The 19,735-nt window shown below is 41.7% G+C and overlaps 2 protein-coding genes and 1 long non-coding RNA gene across 4 annotated transcripts; 2 read left to right on the forward strand and 1 right to left on the reverse strand.

Moving 5' to 3' along the window:
* Positions 1–598: 598 nt before the first annotated feature.
* Positions 599–6,676, forward strand: LOC144093225 (cAMP-dependent protein kinase type I-alpha regulatory subunit). The gene is made up of 11 exons (XM_077626570.1): positions 599–765; positions 2,083–2,286; positions 2,420–2,590; positions 2,678–2,769; positions 2,838–2,899; positions 2,978–3,024; positions 3,115–3,273; positions 3,346–3,406; positions 4,381–4,502; positions 4,583–4,664; positions 4,750–6,676. Exons 2-11 carry the CDS (start codon positions 2,113–2,115, stop codon positions 4,920–4,922), a joined length of 1,143 nt encoding a protein of 380 aa, XP_077482696.1. The 5' UTR covers positions 599–765; positions 2,083–2,112; the 3' UTR covers positions 4,923–6,676.
* Positions 6,677–7,029: 353 nt separating this feature from the next.
* On the reverse strand, positions 7,030–14,813 carry fam20a (FAM20A golgi associated secretory pathway pseudokinase). Its single transcript, XM_077626568.1, has 11 exons — positions 14,346–14,813; positions 11,862–12,055; positions 11,743–11,793; positions 10,808–10,886; positions 10,632–10,724; positions 9,303–9,418; positions 8,701–8,881; positions 8,521–8,630; positions 8,368–8,449; positions 7,738–7,797; positions 7,030–7,669 (listed from the first exon to the last, which is right to left on the reverse strand). The coding sequence occupies exons 1-11, from the start codon at positions 14,690–14,692 to the stop codon at positions 7,399–7,401; spliced, it is 1,584 nt and encodes a 527-aa protein (XP_077482694.1). The 5' UTR covers positions 14,693–14,813; the 3' UTR covers positions 7,030–7,398.
* On the forward strand, positions 9,141–13,067 carry LOC144093229 (uncharacterized). Of its 2 annotated transcripts, none has more exons than XR_013306238.1 (3): positions 9,141–9,217; positions 9,306–9,458; positions 12,877–13,067. It is a non-coding gene; the product is annotated as an uncharacterized LOC144093229 (long non-coding RNA). The 2 variants fall into 2 exon arrangements; XR_013306239.1 differs by lacking the exon at positions 12,877–13,067 and adding an exon at positions 11,771–12,083.
* Positions 14,814–19,735: the final 4,922 nt, after the last annotated feature.

Raw genomic sequence — 19,735 nt, forward strand, 5'->3', positions numbered from 1 at the left:
GTACTAGTCACAAGACTCAAACGGAATGCAAATAACAAATCAAACAAGCCCATTTATGAATCTTATCCCTGTAAAATTGAAAATAAGATGCCTTTTAGAAGGAACAACCTTTATTTACTGTAAAAGTCTCTCTTTGACAATCTATTCTAACCATATTTTAGAGGATAAAAATATCACGGCACAATTCTAACACTGCCAATGGTACTGAAAGATGATTGTTTTACTTAAAGTCTTACTAGAGTATATTTATATATATTTTATATATTTCAACTTAAAATTGTTTTATGAACATTGTATTATTTAATCAGATAACTACGTGCATACACAAAAAATACTATACATAATTATAATACTTTTAATGTGTTTCCAGGTTTCTTTTTTCTTTTTTTATTGGCACAAAAGGACAGTCGGCCTGTAAAGGGACTTTCTGAATAGCCCAAAACAAACACAATTTTGCTGAACCGACGCGACTTGTAATGGTGCGGTTTTCCCTCTCAGTGGAAGTTCAGCTCTTTGACGTCATCGTTTAGTATGCGGCCGCTTTAAGGTTGCCAAGGGTTACGGGCTCACGTGTCAGAACGAAGCGAATTGACGTCAGTGGCCACCGTTGATTGGCTCTCCGCCGTATCCGGTGGGGCAGCGATCCAGGGCTCGGGGAAAAAAAAAGATCGAAGCGAGCACAAGCAGCTAACGGCCACAGCTTTGACAAATATCAGCCGCCCCGAGTCACTGTCGAAGGGCTCACTAGGATTTGTATCCCATCTTGTAAGTAAAGCTATTCCCGAACCCTGACGTGAAGCATGACTTTTGCAACGGCGAAATGTGTTTTCTCTTGTCTCGCGTTTGTTTATGATGGAACCCAAGATGGCGTCAATGCAAGAGGGCTTTGCCTTTGTACGGAGTTATCAAGCTAAACAGCAAAAATGTCAACGGTTTCTTTTCACCGTGTGCTATTAACAACGATTGAATAAGCAATACAGTTGCGACGACGGTGTTTTAGCATTTAATGTAGAATATGTGAAGTGGTCAGGCGTTGGTTTTCCCTGCTAAGCACCCTCTGACCTAGACGTCATTGCATACTGCACTTACTGTTAAATGCGTTGTACTAATACATTGTTTTTGATTAGTGAATGAAAATTCATATTATGCATCCACCTGACGTTTGTGCAGCAAAGTCATTGCCCATCGTAATATTGTTATCGAATAACTGAAGACTTCCATTTTGTAAGGGGCAAAACTCCCGAGATTATAGTATACGTATATTATTGTGATAATTACGGTGCATTGCTTATATGGGGTAAGAGCACATGGCGTTATTTAGTATGATGAGAAATATGATGGTCAAACTTCATATAAATATGGATTGCAGTCTTTCCCAAATGAGTTTAAGTCACTCTTTGACACGCTCATAAATAGAAAGTCAAAAGATCTCTTCAGAAGTTAATGTGCCACTTTATTTTAATATTTCTACCTGACCCGGTTTTATCTGATCACCAGTGGGATGATAAACAGATTTTAAGTGGGTGTTGAGTTGTTAGGTAGCACTTTTTTATTTTTGAACATCCGATATGAATGACGTACATACGCCGCAGGATGGATGTGGTTTGCAGGCATTTGTCGTTTGTGTTTTGATAAAAAAAACAACTACTCTTTAAGAGCTATGCTTACATTACGGGGGCGGGTCACACTATCAAGACCATCTTTTCTCCAAAGCAGGACGTGTTTAAACGGAACCTGAAACACGAGGCCCGTCACGCTTTTTAAACCCAAGTTGCGTATGACAGGCTTTCAGAGCCAGGCTTTGTCATACCAAACTTGAGTCAAAATATTGTGGTCTGAAAGAAGACATCATATGACGGCCTTCAGGCCTGCTGCAAAACCAAGCCCAAGCGTGTCATTGCCTTCTCGCTGTGGTTCTATTTCTTTCACGTTCCTGTTATTTTTCTCCTGTTCTGGCACGCAAACTAAAATAATCCCAGCCCTCGTTGGCTAACCCTGTGATTTCACGTGGCACTAAGATGTCTTGTGTTTTGTCCCCCCCCTCCCCTGACTTGGCCACTTCTCCAAACGCTCCGAGGTTAGAGGTCAAGGAGCAAGGTCGCGGTTGTCGTCATGGCGTCTGGAAGCACGAGCAGCGAAGAGGAGCGGAGCCTGAGGGAGTGTGAGCAGTATGTGCAGAAACACAACATTCAACAGCTGCTGAAGGACTGCATTGTCCAGCTGTGCACCTCCAGGCCTGACCGGCCCATGGCCTTCGTCAGGGAGTACTTTGAGAGGCTTGAGAAGGTGCGTCAATGGCTAGAAGAAACTATGGTCCAGAAGCAACAATATAAATAAATTGAAAAAAAAATCTTTATATTAAGCTCATTGCTAGTACTTGATCAGCTACTTTTTGAACTGTGACACCTCTCCCGACCAGGAGGAAGCCAAGCAGATCCAGAACCAGCAGAAGGCCAGCAGCTCACGCTCGGACTCCCGCGACGAGGAGGTGTCTCCGCCCATGAACCCCGTGGTGAAGGGTCGCCGGCGGAGGGGAGCCTTCAGCGCCGAGGTTTACACGGAGGAGGATGCCGCCTCCTACGTCAGAAAGGTACGGGTGCCGGGTCACGTGATTGAAGAGGCGTCTTCATTCCAACGTGGTGTGTGAGCGTTATTTATTTAATTTTTTTCTCCTCAGGTCATTCCAAAGGACTACAAGACCATGGCCGCCTTAGCCAAAGCTATTGAAAAGAACGTGCTCTTTTCCCACCTGGATGACAATGAGAGGAGGTACTGGATTTCAACTCGCTCCTTTGATGAATGGGGGAGGGGCTAACTCCCAATATGTTTCTTTGCAGTGACATATTCGATGCTATGTTTCCCGTCACCTACATTGCTGGGGAAACTGTTATTTTGCAGGGTATGGTTGTTTTTGACATATCAATTCAAAGCTTTCCTTTTCGAGCAGATGCTCATTTTTGCCGTTGCGTTTCCGCAGGTGACGAGGGTGACAATTTTTACGTTATTGACCAAGGGGAGATGGATGTGAGTTTTTCCCCTCATTTGCTTTCTTACGATCATTTGATGACGTACGAGGTCCTTGTACCAATGTCGGAGTCCTTTTCTTTCGGCCAGGTGTACGTGAACAACGAATGGGTGACCAGCATCGGCGAAGGCGGCAGCTTCGGCGAGCTGGCGCTGATATACGGCACCCCCAGGGCCGCCACCGTCAGAGCCAAGACCAACGTCAAGCTGTGGGGCATCGACAGAGACAGCTACAGGAGAATACTCATGGTAAGTCTTGAAGGACTTGAATCCACTTGGTTGCTTGGACTATTAACAGAACCTCGCTCTTGTTAAATTTAGGGAAGCACTTTGAGGAAGAGGAAGATGTATGAAGAATTCCTCCGGAAAGTCTCCATCTTAGGTAGGTTTTGTTTATATTTTGAGCTCTATCTCCATCTTAGACTCCAGATTAAATCCCAAAGTAGGACGCTGACACTACGTTTTTGTAACCAATACCATCAAAAGTGACTTGGAAAAGAAGCTTGGCGACCCGCCAGGCTTATAAGTGTAGACTGTAGAGGGTAACCCTGAGGTATATCACAGTGTTCTCGTAGGGGTTTCAATGTACTCATGTTAAGAAAGTGTCTTCAAATGGCATTGAATTTTGGGTACTACGCCGGACGTTTGGTCGCCCGGACGTTTGGTCGCCCGGACGTTTGGTCGCCCGGACGTTTGGTCGCCCGGACGTTTGGTCGCCCGGACGTTTGGTCGCCCGGACGTTTGGTCGCCCGGACGTTTGGTCGCCCGGACGTTTGGTCGCCCGGACGTTTGGTCGCCCGGACGTTTGGTCGCCCGGACGTTTGGTCGCCCGGACGTTTGGTCGCCCGGACGTTTGGTCGCCCGGACGTTTGGTCGCCCGGACGTTTGGTCGCCGGACATTTGGTCACCAGACGTTTGACAACATGAAAGAGAGTTTACTGTTGAAACCAGCTCTCAAAATTATATTCATGAGAGAGAGTTTAATATCTAAATATCTACTGTTGAAACCAGCTCTCAAAATTATATTCACCCGGGCGACCAAACGTCCGGGCGACCAAACGTCCGGGCGACCAAACGTCCGGGCGACCAAACGTCCGGGCGACCAAACGTCCGGGCGACCAAACGTCCGGGCGACCAAACGTCCGGGCGACCAAACGTCCGGGCGACCAAACGTCCGGGCGACCAAACGTCCGGGCGACCAAACGTCCGGGCGACCAAACGTCCGGGCGACCAAACGTCCGGGCGACCAAACGTCCGGGCGACCAAACGTCCGGTCACGCAATTTTGTGTGGTTGCTATTAAATTTCTTAAATTGCTATTATATAAAAATGACATTTTTCCTACGCTCTCCCTCAGAGTCCCTGGACAAGTGGGAGCGCCTGACCGTCGCCGACGCACTGGAGCCGGTTCAGTTTGAGGACGGACAGAAGATTGTGGTACAGGGAGAACCCGGCGATGAGTTCTTCATCATCTTAGAGGTGAGCACACCGTCACTCGTTTACAGGGTGCCCGCACCAGGTATGAAACTGAACCGTATGCGTATATATATATTTTTTAGGGGTCCGCCGCCGTCCTGCAGCGTCGCTCGGAGAACGAGGAGTTTGTCGAAGTGGGCAGATTAGGACCATCCGACTATTTCGGTAGAGAAGCCTATTTTTTTTTTTTAAACGCCCAAGTATTTGGTGGGGAATGGGAGTGTCTTATTGTTGGTGTGGTGGTCCGCAGGTGAGATCGCTCTGCTGATGAACCGCCCCCGCGCTGCCACCGTGGTCGCCCGCGGCCCCCTGAAGTGCGTCAAACTGGACCGGCCTCGCTTCGAGCGCGTCCTGGGCCCGTGTTCGGACATCCTCAAACGCAACATCCAACAGTACAACAGTTTTGTCTCGCTGTCGGTCTGAAGGGGCTCGCGTTCGATTCCCCCCCGCCCCCACTGTTTCCCCGCCCTTTCGCTCCTTTTAGGTCCACCTGCGCAATTTGCCCCCTCCCTCTTTTGAAGTTCCCTTTTTTCCCCCCTCTTTGGTGGTTCCCGCCCGGAGGGGAACTTTTAGCCCGTTCACCAGCGCTCGTACCAGCTGCTGTAACGTTACCGTGTAGGCACAGTCGCATCACGCTTACCTATGTTCTATCCGCTGGTTCCGCTTTCTTTTTTCGGGGAGGAAGGCAAAAGCTAGCTTTGTTAGGAGATCTGGGCTCTCACAGACAAGGACAATCAAAAAAAATCTCACGTGGCAAATTTGGACCTCGGCGGATGTTTCTCGACTTTTTCCCGTGGCCGTTACGCGCGGCGAAAGCTCATGATTTGCACCAAATGTTGTCATTTCGACGTGACGGCTCCTTTTTAGATTTTTTTTTTGTTCCGTCAGTAAGATGCGAGAATAGCACGACTTCTTAAAATCGAGTTTCCGTGTGCAGCTTCCACGCTGGTGCCAAATGTTCATTCGTAGTGAGGAGGAAATTCCATGTTAAGATTGGTTTGGAGCCCCCAACCATCCCCAATCCCCCCCCTTTCACACCCTTTTTGTCCTAATGACTAGAAAGCCTCCTCAAGATTTACCTTGAGGGGGAAAAAAATCCCCCCAAAATAGCTAAAGGGGGAACAAGCCCGAAAGTATTGTGTATTTTCAGTATTGAGTTTTGAGTATAGCCACCAAATAACTCGCTCACTTATGCTTATGGTTTGTAATCTGACTCAATGACTATTCTTCTTCCTAAATTTATGGGTAAGGTAATGGTTATCCTAACAAAAAAAAGAACAAAAAAACATGCGCTCGTCTTTTGTAAACACTTATTTTTCCATGGATTCTATTTTAGCTGTCCAGTGCCACAACGTAAATGCTTCTTGTCAATTGACACCACAGTATGTACTTGTATTGTGTACTAATAGGTTCCGATTTGAGACCCCCTTCCCCCGTCGACCAACACCCCCCCCCACCTAGAGGTAAAGAAATCTATTTCAGGACAAAAAAAAAGTATTTATGTATTAAGAGCGGGCTATTTATTTAAGACTTTAGCTTTTCGCGGAAACTGCGCTTGTGATTTGTTCTTTCTGCGCTTTTTTTGGGGCACCATGTTACGCAACTCCAACTCGGCAGCGGCTTTGTTAAAAAAAAAAGAACAAAAAAATACGGGACAACTTTAACGAATATTTGATTTGTTATTTTAAAGTCAATTCAGGCGAACTTCATTCTGACTGAAATTATTCGCGGTGTTGTCAGGAGTGTTTTTTTTTGTTGGTTTTTTTTTTGTCCCACTTCCAACCAGACCACCAAACGTGGTCCGTCCCACCCCAGAGGACAAATCTTCTCCATGGGGACGAAGGTTTTTTTGTCGGACTCGGGTCTCGGTGTAAATAGCAGCGACGTCGGAATTTCAATGTTTTAGCCCCACTTTGCAATCGTCCCGGTTTTGCCTTAGCTGAACTTTTCCTGGGCTTTTTTTGGGTAGTCGTCCGTCACTCGCCACCGGTCGGTTCCGACCTCCCGACGGGTGGGCTCGGCTCGGCTCGGGCCTGCCAGCCCCAGGCCGTCAGAGGACCATTCTTTTTCTATTCCCTTGTATTCCGTTTGACCTCCTAGATGTGCGAAGATGTTTATCCTTTTTTTGGTATAGATTGTTCCAGATGGCAGTTTAAGCAATAAAAAGGTGAAAAGAATCGTTTTGTGTTTAATACACTTATGTACTCGCTCAATGTGCCTTTTTTTTGTTTTGTTCGTTATTGTTGGGGCCACACAAAGAAGAGTAATAGACGTCATTTGGCTAAATATAAATTGTACACCGTAATATTATGAGGAAAAAATGCAGAGTTGCCATTGGTTGCCACACAAAGAAAGCAAAAATTGGCCCTGCAAGTACTACAAGATCTTGCAATATTACAATTTTATTCTCGTATTATTAAACTTGTAATAGGCCAAATGTTAAAGTTTCACTATTTTATATTTTGTGGGCCATTTTTGTGTGTGTGTCTTAACACTGCTGTAATGGAAGACCAGGAATGTCCAAAAGAAATACATATTTCCATTTTATTTTCAAATTTCAACCTCCATTCCCTTATTTTTTTTAGACATTTTATATCCACTGTCTTTACAGGTCCACTTTTGAACCACAATTAAACATCAATTTTCTATTCCAGAATTCACAAGCAAAAAAAATGCACATCCCTTCCAGTGCATCACTTATTAACCTCCCTGTGCCCAACGATAGGCTCGTCACAAATACCCCGATCAATGCGTGTAACTTACTCCACACGGAAGCTCTCCAATCAGATTCCGCTTGGGATTCACAGCATGGATTCCTGCCTTGTTCCATTAAAATCGAAACGACTGCACTTCATCATGAAGTTCTTAAAAAGCAGAGTGGACGTTCACCCTTCCGCGGCTACCTGACCTTTTCGCCCTCGGCGCCGGTCCGAGGGTTCCCAGGCGCCATCGCAAAGTCATCGGAGACGACCCGGCGCTCGCCTAGCTTGCGCGTGCACCGCTGGACGACGCGTAGCACCTTGAGGAGCCTTCGGTCCAATGCGGAGAGGTGCGCTTCGGTTAAAATAGGCCGAAGGGGGTCTCGGAGCAGAGACTCTCGCATCACGTCGCTCGCCCTCCACTCCGGTTGGGCCAACAGTTGGAGTCTCAGAAGAGTGGAACGCTTGATCCTGAGGGAAGAGATGGGACCTTCTGGCAAGCCAGCTTCGGGTGGAAGATGCTCCTTTTTGCTACTTACGTGCAGCACTGAGTGAGCGGCGCCAGGATGGACATCTCATCTTGGCTGGGCTTGCCAAATCTGGGGGTTACATGATGAGATTTCAGCATCACCTATTTATCTAGGTCTATAATGTCTTTTCCTGTGTCTGTATTCTCACCCTCTAGTCAGTTTAAGGATTTTTTTCTTTTCAAGTTTGAAACTCCTTCTCCCTTAAGAATATAATGGAAACATTATATTCATAAAGGAGTATACGTATAGGACAATGTTTTGCCAATTGTTGTATATTAGTGTATTTTGCCATGTATCATATTTAATACATAAATTTTGAGCAAAGTGATGAGAGAAATTGTGTTTGAAATATTGTTGTCTTTTATAAAATGAAATACATGAATTAATTGAAGGATCTTTTTAGCTATTTGAATGTAGTTGTTTAAATAGTAATACATAGAAATGGAATGTTATCATTTTTTATTATTTTTTATTAGCTCAAGGCTTAAATTGCTTTTAGTTGAAATAGATTTTAGTCTTTTGCCGTCAATAGGTGTTTTAAAATTCAATTTCCCTATTCTGTGACTTAAGCTGGCAGTGAAAGAGTTCAACTCATGTAACATTTGAATAGATAATATATCTATAAATGAATATATTTACCCTCTGGCATTATCCAAGTGGAGAAGAAATCCTTCATCTCCAAATTTCGTGAAAATCTCATAGTGATGTCGATCCATGTTGCCTGCAAAGACACACAAATGCCATTTATATTCAATTGGATCATCAAAACTTTCTCCAATATCAATAACACACCTATAAGAAAGTCAAATATGGACATGTCAATGATGTTGAGGAGCCAGTTGCCCGAGCTGTAAGGATAAAGCTTCTTGACGGTGTCACAGTAGGATGGATTGACCTGCCACCTTTTGGCAGAAAAAGGACAAGTATAACGTTCCAGGACGCCTTTGGCGGGACGGATGGCGGGATTCGTACTCTTGCTGTCCGGTGAAGGTGTACGAGCGCATCCAAGGGTTGGGGATGGAGAGGCGGGGGGCCATGCTGAGGCCGGGCAGATAAGCCGAGAGGGAACCCTCCAGCAGGTCGGGCTTCCCGCACACTGCGTATTCTGTTTTGCACATGTACAGGCACTTGGCGAAGAAACAACTGTTGTTAGCTGTTAAGAAAGGTGAAAAGGGGCATTAGGTTATGTTTTGTTGACATTCCCAAGCTGATTTGACCCTTTTAGGGCACTTGAAACTCAATGGCAGGCAATAAATTGATAGTAAATAATCAATTTTATATATTTTCAATGAATTCATGTTTTGGTTTAGCACTTTCGCGAATTTTTAGAATACATCTTTGTTGTTTAAATTACAATTTTGATGAACTATTTGAAGGTCGCTTTTTTTGCGTTCCTGGTAGCTAGCTATCATCACCACCAGGTGGCGTTGATTGACCAATTCATAATGCAGCACAGTCGAAGAAGTAACACACGCCAAGCTAAAATGCGGTACAAGCCAACGACTTAAACATTGAACATCATGCAATTTTAGACCATAACTAGTACTAAACTTGTTTACGTGTGTTTATTTTACCAGGTGAGGTGAAGAAAACAGCCCGTAGATCGTCATTTCGGGTCACTTGGAGCACTTCACCAGTCACGTTGAGGAACCTGCCGACCACCGGTGGAACGCGACGGAAATCCAGGATCCTAAAATCATAACATCCACCAAACAACTCGTTTTTTACGTGTAAGTCAACTTTTGAATCTTTATTTTACTTTTATAAATGTCCACAGTGTTTTTTTCCCACTCTAAACACCCAAGTACACCCCTTGCCTATATTAAATCAGATCTGTGCTATTGAGAATTCATATTCTCCAATTAACTTCCTGATTACGCACATTTAGCACATGTAGCCTAATTTGTTAGCAACATAAAACGTACAGTCATACCTCTACTTTCGAAATTTATTGGTTCCAAGACGTTTTCGTAACTTGAAAATTTCGTAAGGGCGAGTGGTTAGCGCGTCGGCCTCGCAGCTCTGGGGTCGTGGGTTTAAATCCAGGTCACACCCACCTGTTCTTTGCATGTTTTCCCTGGGCCTGCGTGGGTTTCCACTGGGTACTCCGGTTTCCTCCCACATTCCCAAAAACATTTGAGACTTTTACATGTGTTAATGTGTCACGTTGCATTTGTACAGTTATTAATAAGGGAAATTCAAAATAAAATAACAGATGAGAAAATGCATCTACTTTTTGGGGGATTTTGTCATTTGGATCTTTTTCGTATCTCAAGTCACTCATTTGCGTATAAAAAATGTTGTAACCTGAAACTTGGGTACCAAGAAGCATTTGTAAGTAGAGGTATGACTGTATATTGTTTTTTTTTTCGTTTTGGTTATCCTCACGAGGCTCACAGGGGTGCTGTAGCCTATCCTATGAACCTGCCGGAACTGTTTTCCAAACACATGAACTAATATTAGCGAAAACAAATTTTTCAATTACTCACTGATGCTACATCGAAAATCTGAAGGATTGGCCACATTTTTAACGCTGCGCTCAAGCCAGCAGACGTTGGCGTTTTCGTGGTCAAATGAGCCGACGCCCAAAATATTGCCGAATTTTCATTGTCATCTGACCGTGAAATCTGTGTTTTAATGATACTGCCTAGTCTATGACTATACTATACTTAAAGTTAATCACCCTGCCTGAGCTGGAGTCAAGCTTAACAAGTAGGTGTATTTCATAATTATTGTTTACCTGAAGTTTTGAAATGAAAGCTGTGTCGTCTGCATTGTTATTGAGCTCCTTTCGTAAAGCCCCAATTATTTCCAGAAGTCACTGACAGTTTCTTGTCTCACTTGACTGCCTTTCCACTCGACCGGAGAACACAATTCTCTGCAATTTTAAAAGTGTTCTGTACCTGTCCAAGTGAAACGCAGCAATCTCTGCATTGTGTCTCTGGACATCCACAAAGTAGAAGACGTCATCTGGAGTTTCCTCGTCTCTCCGCTGCCTAACCACGCAGCCCAAAAATACGGTTTTAAACGTGCGCATAGGAAAATGGTGAATCAAGCACATCATATGATGTCGGCTCACCTCATTGGCTTGAACATGGCCTTGCCAAAATTCTGCATTTTGAGGGCCAGTTTTAGGTGGTGTCCGCTGGGTTTTACCACTGGATGGAGACAGAAATCTTACCCCAAAACATTTTGCAAATGGCTTTCTTCAAGTAAACTTGAAGAACGTAGTTAGTGTCGATATTTGATACCCGATAGCGTTATTACTAAAAGATATTTGGGACTCGAGCGAGAACACGTCGACAGGATTTGATGAGAGGGGGAACTAAACTTGCTTGTATTTTGTCCCATTAGGTATTAATAATTAACAGGCACTGCCTGAAATCCTGTCTTTTTGTGTTTACATAGAAACTGAGCTATAAAAAAAAAGAAAAAAGTTAAAAATCATATCTTATATGCTGTATTAAGTTAGAAAATTCCATCTATTCCTGAAGTTATTCCACTTTCCACCATGATACTATGTTTACGTGTACTACAACAAAATACAGTATATAAACAAAATAAGCGAATACAATTATCATTATTTATACTAAGCTCTAAAAAAAGAAAAACGTTAAAAATCATATCTTATATGCTGTATTAAGTTAGAAAATTCCATCTATTCCTGAAGTTATTCCACTTTCCACCATGATACTGTGTTTACGTGTACTACAACAAAATACAGTATAAACAAAATAAGCGAATACAATTATTTATCATGACATTGTTTTAAAATTCTAAAATGAAAATATAGTGCTAACGTGATAATCAGGTAAATGTCCCAAAAAATCCCAAATTTTAAAATGGTATCTAAAATTTGTGTTCATGTCAACTTAAAGGCTAAAATTTATTTTGCTTCAATTGAAAAATATGACAACGCAAGGTAATATTTGTCATTTTTCCCAAATGATAAACATAATGATAATGACTTGGCTCACAAAGCTTTGTTTACATTTAAAGGTGAACTGACCTTACCTTGGCTGCAATCACATGCTCCTTTCAGGGCCTTCTCATCTTGAGTGAAATCTGGAACAAATTGACACCATGACAAGACGGCCTCACTTAGTCACTCCGTCATGAGAAAACGGACTTACCTGCATTGACCACCGTCATGCGGCTCATGTCCCGGAGCAGCCGCTCAATGGCCGGGTCACGGCGAGAGTACAGAGCGTGGCGACTTATTCCCGCGTGGAACTTGAGCCAGTTGGCGTCGGCGTCGAAAACCATTTGGTGGTCGCCGAGCGAGACGTTGGAGGCGGACGCCGCTTCGTTGTATAACTTCATGTGTCTGAGCAAAATTATAATAGTAATAATAATAATAATAATAAATACATCCAAGCTTTTTAAATTTTTCAATACAATTAGCTAACCCACGTGTCAAAGTGGCGGCCCAGGGGCCAAATCTGGCCCGCCGCATCATTTTGTGTGGCCCGGGAAAGTCAATCATGAGTGCCGACTTTCTGTTTTAGGATCAAATTAAAATGAAGAGTATAGATGTATATTAAATTTCCCGATTTCCCCCCTTTTTAAATCAATAGTTGTCATTTTTTAATCAATTTTTTCTGTGTTTTTAGTTCAAAAATCATTTTGTAAAATCTAAAAATATATAAAAAAGCTCAAATATACATTGTTTTAGATAAAAGTTTTAAAAAAACTGAATATTCAGGGCTTTAAATCCAGTTCTTTTAATCCATTTATAAAATAAAATCTAAATATTAAATCTAAAATGGTCCGGCCCACATGAAATCGAGTTGACGTTAACGTGTCCCGCGAACCAACCCGAGTCTGACACCCATGAGCTAACCCATTATTTAACATGATAAAACTGATTGTAATAACCCAGTCAGTAATTCAATTATACCTTTATTATTGGTGCCCTGTGATTAGCTGGCCACCAATTGAGGGTTTCCCCTGCCTGGTGGAAATAGCAATGAAGTAAAGCTGGAGTACTCATAATTCTCATGATATTTCCTAGTATGGCATCAAATTGATTTTAAAGTAGTCATTCCATGGCTATGTAACTACTTATTGTTGCTTCCAATGTCAGTAGAGGAGAGGAAATAGCAATAAAGTAAAGATAGAGTGCTCATAATTCTTCTCCCTTTCCAGAAATCTTCCCATTTCGCCGAATGAGCAGACAGCCAAGTCATCTTTGTCCTACGCAAATGTAGGTAGGGCTCATATTTATGTTTCTTTCTCCAAACCCAATTTACAAATACCTTCAACTAAGCCAGACATGGGATCTGACAGTAAAATGCTGGTGGGTTGAATGGCCGTGAAATGAGTGACTCTGCCCCTTGAACGCAACCCGACCCTTTTTTTTTTTTTAAGAATGATCTCTAACATGCTTTCACACGGAGCCAAATTGTGCTGAACACGGTGTGGTCTTACTACACGTGTGGCGGGGATTCTTCAGTAAACAACCTCAAAATAACTGACAGACATGGAGCAAAAACCACAGGATTGTGCAAACGTGTCTCAACAGGGGTGGGCTGCATTTTCAATTGTTTGCTATCAAATCCATGGATTTGTTCACAACAGCCAAATTTCACCAAAACAACATTGATTGATATCATCAGCTTTTAAAAATGTCCTTTTCATTAGAACTGCTGACATTGTAAAAAAAAAAAAACATCATCAAACCTACTTTTTATTTTTTTAAACTATTATTATTACCTTATGTAAAGTGGAAATAATTTTGTTAAATTTGTATACAATAACATATTCCAAGAGCCCTTGAATCCAATTATGTAACAGCGGCAAATATTGTAAAAAATAAATAAATAAATCCATACACTATCATATTGCATGAAAATAGGTGATTTACTGTTGGAATTATTTTGGGTACTATTATACGTGTTTGTACAACGAAGAAATATTAATCATTATATATATATGTGAAATATTAATGATTATAAGCAGACAAACGCTTAGTATAATTGTTACCAAAGGATACTTCCCCCTGCAGCTGGCTCCGAGGACGTTTAATTGTTTTGCCCTGATCCGAGGACTGTTGACTTGACAGCTCACCCAGTCCCTGGATCCGAGGACTGTTGATCTGGATTAAAACCTCGACCCTTTACCCAGTCGCAAGTTCGCAATGAAGATCGGTGAAGAATTCTTAAATTGTTTTGACTTGGATTCCGGAGCTTGTTTAAATTCTTATGCAGTTGTTTTTGGTTTCCGACCATAATTGTTGTTTTGAATAGCCCATATGCAATTGTTGTTGCAGTTGTTTTTTGACCTTAATTGTGTTATTCGGTTAAACGCTTATGCAATTGTTTTGAATAAGATAACCTTAATAGTTTTGATTCTAATGCAACTAAATGGACAGGAGAAGATGTCTTTCTTTAGAATAATCTGTGACGAGGACGAGTCAGGATGGATTCTCACTTGCAAGTTAACCCTGGATTATGTGCTCCGATGTCTTCCTTTTATTAAAGTATATCTATTAATGAACCTATCATTTACACTGTTTTCTAAGCAAGCTACAATAAGTTACAATGTTGGACCCATTTGAACTCATCGATGGAACTTGGCTTCAAATGGATTGGCATCCACATCAACGCATGACTGACCTTTCCCATCGTGACACCTTCTTCCTATTGTAGTCCATCAACTGGTCCACCTGTAGCAACCTCTCCTCCGCCCCCAGCGTGGGGGGAGCAATATTATACAAAGGATGGGCGAACAGCCTGTCCAACTTGGACTCCCCATGGCTCCATCCCGAAGGCTCCACGTCCCGAAACGGCAAAATAGTCCAGTTGGAGAAGCCAAACGGAACGCTGAAGTTGTCGCGGCGGCACGCGCACGGGCGCCCCCATCGTAGTCCGGCGCTTTGTAGTTTTGGCAGGAGGATAAAGTAGAGGTCGGCGGAGAACAGGGCGGTGAGGCTGACGGCCAAAAGGAGTCGCTCTTTTCTCATTATGGACGGGAAAGCCGCCGGGAAAAAGGAGTCGACTAGAGGGGCTTTCCCCGGGGTGAGCCAGGCATTACTGCAAGGCTACTCGGAGCGTGTCGGCAAGAGTTGCTGACAGTTGGGCTGCGTCCCGAGAACTGCTGCACTGTGTCAGGAAAGGGGGGAGGAGAGAGAGAGAGAGGGAGAGAGGGAGCGAGTGAGAGAGAGAGAGGAAGGGGTGGAGTTGGCCAAGTGCAGGTGTATGTAAACACCGGTTAGGGGCGCTTGAGGGGGGGCTGCATCAAACGTATTACCAAAAGTAGAGGGGGAAAGATGAACGATGGGTTGGGATTTGGCTTTCGGCTTATTTGGCAATTCCGTTCGTGTCGCTTCTCTGCCGTGCTTGCTTTTCTCGAGATGGGTAAACACGAAAACTGCTTGTCACCCAAGAGGTTTTCCAGGATTTCTAAACGCTGGAGTTTAAATTGACATTTTGAAGTTTGAGAAGGTTGAGTGAATTGAATACACTAAAGGATAGCAATTTTTTTATTTGATCAGAAACTAAGAGCAAACAGACTTTAAAGCAAGGGTGTCAGACTTGGGTTGGTTCGCGGACCGCTTTAACGTCAACTTGATTTCACGTGGGCCGGACCATTTTAGATATAATATTTAGATTTTTTTTAATAAATGGATTAAAAGAACTGGATTAAAAACCCTGAATATTCATTTTTTATAGATCTAAAACAATGTTTATTTTAGCTTTTTTTAAAATATATTTTTAGATTTTACAAAATGATTTTTGAACTTAAAACACAGAGAAAATGGATTAAAAAATGACAATTATTGATTTAAAAGGGGGAAAATCAGGAAATTTAATATACATCTATACTCTTCATTTTAATTTGATCCTAAAACAGAAAGTTGGCACTCATGATTTACTTTCCCGGGCCACACAAAATGATGCGGCGGGCCAGATTTGGCCCCCGGGCCGCCACTTTGACACATGTGCTTTAAAGTAACAATAGTACAATGAAAAAAAAAACTGTTTTTCCACATAACAGTAGCCTAAAATAACATAACAGGCTCCCTGTGGAGAAAAAAAACATGTCACTGAAATGTGACCATTCATCCCAGTTCAATTCTCTTATTCATAGACCTTCCAAACATGGCAATCTGGGGGAAAAAACATATTTGGGGTGTTTCTCAACAAGTAGAAAAACATCCTCCACTCAGCATTTCTTATGAAAACACTGGAGTGTTTGCTTGAAAAGCTCTTTTTAGCCTTCACTTCCTTGAAAGTGAGCTCATGAAGATCTCACTCAAGGCAAATGTGTGTGTGTTGTTGTGGGATTTATTTGGAAACGGGTGTCGTCTGTTTGGGTGTTTGCGCGTCTGAGCGTGTGCGTGTCGAGTGGAGAAAAAGAAAAAGAAAAAGAAAAAGACACACGTCAGTGTCTGTCTGGGACTTGTTTTATTCTTTCTGGAAAGAAAACATAACCAGCAGAAGAGCTACTTTGCCATTTTTCCAAAACACACACTCATATGTTTACATTCAGAATGTCAATAGTTTGATGTTTACCATCATTATTTTTTTAAGTCACACTTTAATTAAAAAAATAAACTTTTTTTTAAATTAAAAAAGTGGAGATTATTTTGTGCAGACGCTGAGGCAGTTCAGGGTGAGCTTTATCTGTTAAACTGGAGTTGAAAAAATTGAATGAAAAGATAATCAGTGGTAAATATTTAATACTTTTTTGCATGATTGAGTCCGGCGTGGGACAACATAACATCCACTACCTGAAATATTTACGAGACATGAGCCGTTTCTCTTGTCTGTTTGTATTCATCAACTCATCAACTCCAGATTCTTCACCTTCTCCTCACATGGACTGCCATTGACAGCCATAGATGTCCAATCCATTTGAAGTGGGAGGGTGCAACGTTCCTTTTAATGGTTAACTGGAAACTATGACTAAAATTGTAATTAAAGGGAACGACAACCTCTCATCAGTTACCAATTAATTATATATCTATTTATACCAGCATGTGATTTATTTGTGTAGAGTGGTACAGAAAGTGAATGTGTAGCGTGGAGAAATGTATTTGGAGCCAAAGGTTTTAAAATATGTATTACTTGGTTTGGAGCCACCACTGCTTCACATGTTTGCTTATGATAAATCATTTTTCTTCCAGTCTACACCCCTTTTTGGACCAAATTTAATTCTAATTAGGCTTGAGTTGAAAAAGCGCAACAGATTTTAAATGAATTAGCCGAACAATACTATAACAACATTGAACTGTACACAAATGTTTTGTGTTGACTTAGTGGAAGACTTTGGTTGACTCATCTGTGACTCTTTCAAACAGACAACAGAGGAAGTTCTTTTTTCTCCAGCTTTTTGACAACTCTGGAACTATGGGTAAATAAATGTGAAGAAGCCTGCTTTTGGAACGCCTTGCTAGTTTCAGCCCTAGCTCATCAAAGCATTCCTTACATTTCCCATTGACAGAAGACCTTTTTAACATCTTCTAAAAGCCCGCAGGAGGCGGTCTAGACCAGCCGCCAGTCTCGGCCGCAAACTTAGATGGAGCCGGCAAATCAGAGTTTAACAGAAGGCAATGAAGACGCGTGCATTAGAATAGCCCAATCCAAACTATGAAAAATAGACGACACATGGCCTCGGTTGGAGGATTTTCCCTGACTTCAAATGCGCCTAAATATACCCGGTTCCTCTCGTTTGGCAGCTCTGTGGACAACCTCCACCAAATTGTGGAAGCTCGCAGCCGCAGAGCTGACCAAAAACGCGCCAACCACTGCTGGATGCACGTTAGCTCTAAGATACGCAGAAGGCAATTACTTAGAGAGAAAATTGAAAATGGACTTTTCAGAGATCTTCAAAATGCACATGTCGTGAAGAAATGCTGTTTATTGAATGATGATTTTTAATTATTTTTTTTGCAGAAGGCTGGGAGCTGTCCAGAATGTTGACTTTGTCCACATGCCGTACTGCAGGTGAACCTATTACAAGGTAACAAAATAGTTCCGTCCATTTTATTTTTTTTCATTGCACATGGAATGAAATTCAAATATGTACGCAAAGCATGTAGAAATTACGCGTAGTGTGAAGCGCTTTCTTTCTTTTTTCCCTTTAAAAACGGACAGGACTTTTTTTGCTGAATTTATAATAAAAAAATCTCATGATAACAAGTCGAGGATTTTCACCCAGCCAAGGCTAAAGGTTAATAGAGTTGACAACATCTAATAAAATAGTTGTTAATAAAAATCTAATTTAAATAAAAAAGGAACAAGAGTTTTCTAAATGAGCTGCCAAAATGCCCCTGTTTTTGCTTTTTTAAAAATTATTTGGGAGTTACTATTTTGAATAATCTAAAAAAATCAATCTACACGACTGTATTTTGCGTCCAAGATAACTCAACAACGAATAAAGGATTAGTATCCATTTGCAGGTCAAAGTTCAAAGGTCAGAAAATAGCTTGATCATGGATTAGCCTATTTAACACAAATTCCCAGGGTGCTTGATATGATAAGAAAATAGGGTCTAAGTTCAAAGGTTAAAGGTCAGAAATATGGTGCACTTTGAATTTGACTGCTTAGACAGAAAACCTGTTATTCAGAGTTTTCTTCTTTTTTTGTCCTGCAGAATTTGGTCCAATTTCATTGCTGTAGTCTAAAAAAAAACAACAACTATCCACTGAGTTATCACATTTTTCCTTGAAATTCCTGCCCTTTTTCTCCCCACAAGTTGGACCGTATAATTGGATACCCTGAACATCTGTCATTTTTAGCATTTATGACTTTGTTTATGACTATGATCCCGATGCGCCCTCTTTGCTTGGGTAAACTGTTAACTCTTAGTTAAAGTACACGTCCATTTTTTTGTTTCTCCGCCACCTCAAGGACGTCCACGTCCACTCATTTCCGAGACCTCGTAAAAAATGCACCAGCTCCTCGGAAATAAGATTCCAATCATCCTGATTTAAATTTAAAGATGCCAAATAAAGAAAACAATCTGCAATATGCCTAGCGTAACATCTAAATCAGTGACCCATTGTGTGGGTGTTTATTTTGAGTCTGGTTGAGTCAGTAGTATAAACAGGATATTTCGGACTTTTTATTTTAAAAATTGGCACCTTCTCACTTATTTTGTTTTCTTAGAATCCCGTATTGACGACATGTAAATGCCGCAGTTTACTCCACATAAGGAGCGGCCTTAGTGCACCAATCTCATACCGCTAAACACAGTTGTGGAAAGGAAAAGGACATAGCTGTGGCGTAACTGGAATTAAAACAGGTCAGTCGAGGCAAAGTCTGTCAGCTGTTTTGAAAGGCCTAGCTTGGTTTCTTTCACCCTACATTTTTCCTCACTGATTTTGATATTTCTTTACAGAGAAAACCGTGTAACGTTATCATTCTTCTTTGCTATTTGTCATTTAATGCAGGACCCCGGGTCAGAGCCCCCCTTGAGCCTATCGTCCGTCTCCATACTTGTACATTCACGACAGCACGTCAGACCTCGTTTATCATGTCGCCTCTAATGAACTAATTCTGCGCAATTGTAAGTACTACTCAAACTAATGTTGTATATTATTTTAATAAGGGGTGACCTACATACTACGTGGACTGAAGTGCCAATCAAAGAAATGCAATAAAGCCATAGTGCTTATTTTTGGGGAATCAAAAGCTATTTTATTTCATTGCAAAGGCATATTATGACTTTATTCTTTGAGGAATAAATATATTTTTGCATAATCAAATATTAACTCCATCGCCTTTCAGATACAAACATTAAAAACCTTTTATGTGATTTTACATTTACACACATTCTCATGCAATTTATATATATCAGTGGCGGTCCATGAATTTTCTAGTGACGCCTTCAGCTATTGGAATCAATCCAACCCTCAAAAACTATTTTATGGCTATAAAACCTCTAATGCAGCTACAGCTGCGACACATAAAAAATCATCAATAATAACCTCATACAATTTAAGTATTATTTAGGAATATAGCCATATATTATATTTGCTTGTGCAGCTCGCTCCAAATAC

This window comes from Stigmatopora argus, chromosome 18 (genome assembly GCF_051989625.1).
Source record: "Stigmatopora argus isolate UIUO_Sarg chromosome 18, RoL_Sarg_1.0, whole genome shotgun sequence".
Lineage (NCBI taxonomy): Eukaryota > Metazoa > Chordata > Actinopteri > Syngnathiformes > Syngnathidae > Stigmatopora > Stigmatopora argus.

Excerpts from the sequence above, each read along its gene's own strand:
- LOC144093225 (XM_077626570.1), top strand. The coding sequence starts at position 2,113 with ATGGCGTCTGGAAGCACGAGCAGCGAAGAGGAGCGGAGCCTGAGGGAG. Across the intron at positions 2,287-2,419 it reads ACTTTGAGAGGCTTGAGAAG|GAGGAAGCCAAGCAGATCCA; the intron begins GTGCGTCAATGG and ends TCTCCCGACCAG. Across the intron at positions 3,274-3,345 it reads GCTACAGGAGAATACTCATG|GGAAGCACTTTGAGGAAGAG; the intron begins GTAAGTCTTGAA and ends TGTTAAATTTAG.
- fam20a (XM_077626568.1), bottom strand. The coding sequence starts at position 14,692 with ATGAGAAAAGAGCGACTCCTTTTGGCCGTCAGCCTCACCGCCCTGTTC. Across the intron at positions 8,631-8,700 it reads ACCTTCACCGGACAGCAAGA|GTGGCAGGTCAATCCATCCT; the intron begins GTACGAATCCCG and ends TTCTGCCAAAAG. Across the intron at positions 7,798-8,367 it reads CACTTGGATAATGCCAGAGG|ATTTGGCAAGCCCAGCCAAG; the intron begins GTAAATATATTC and ends TGTAACCCCCAG.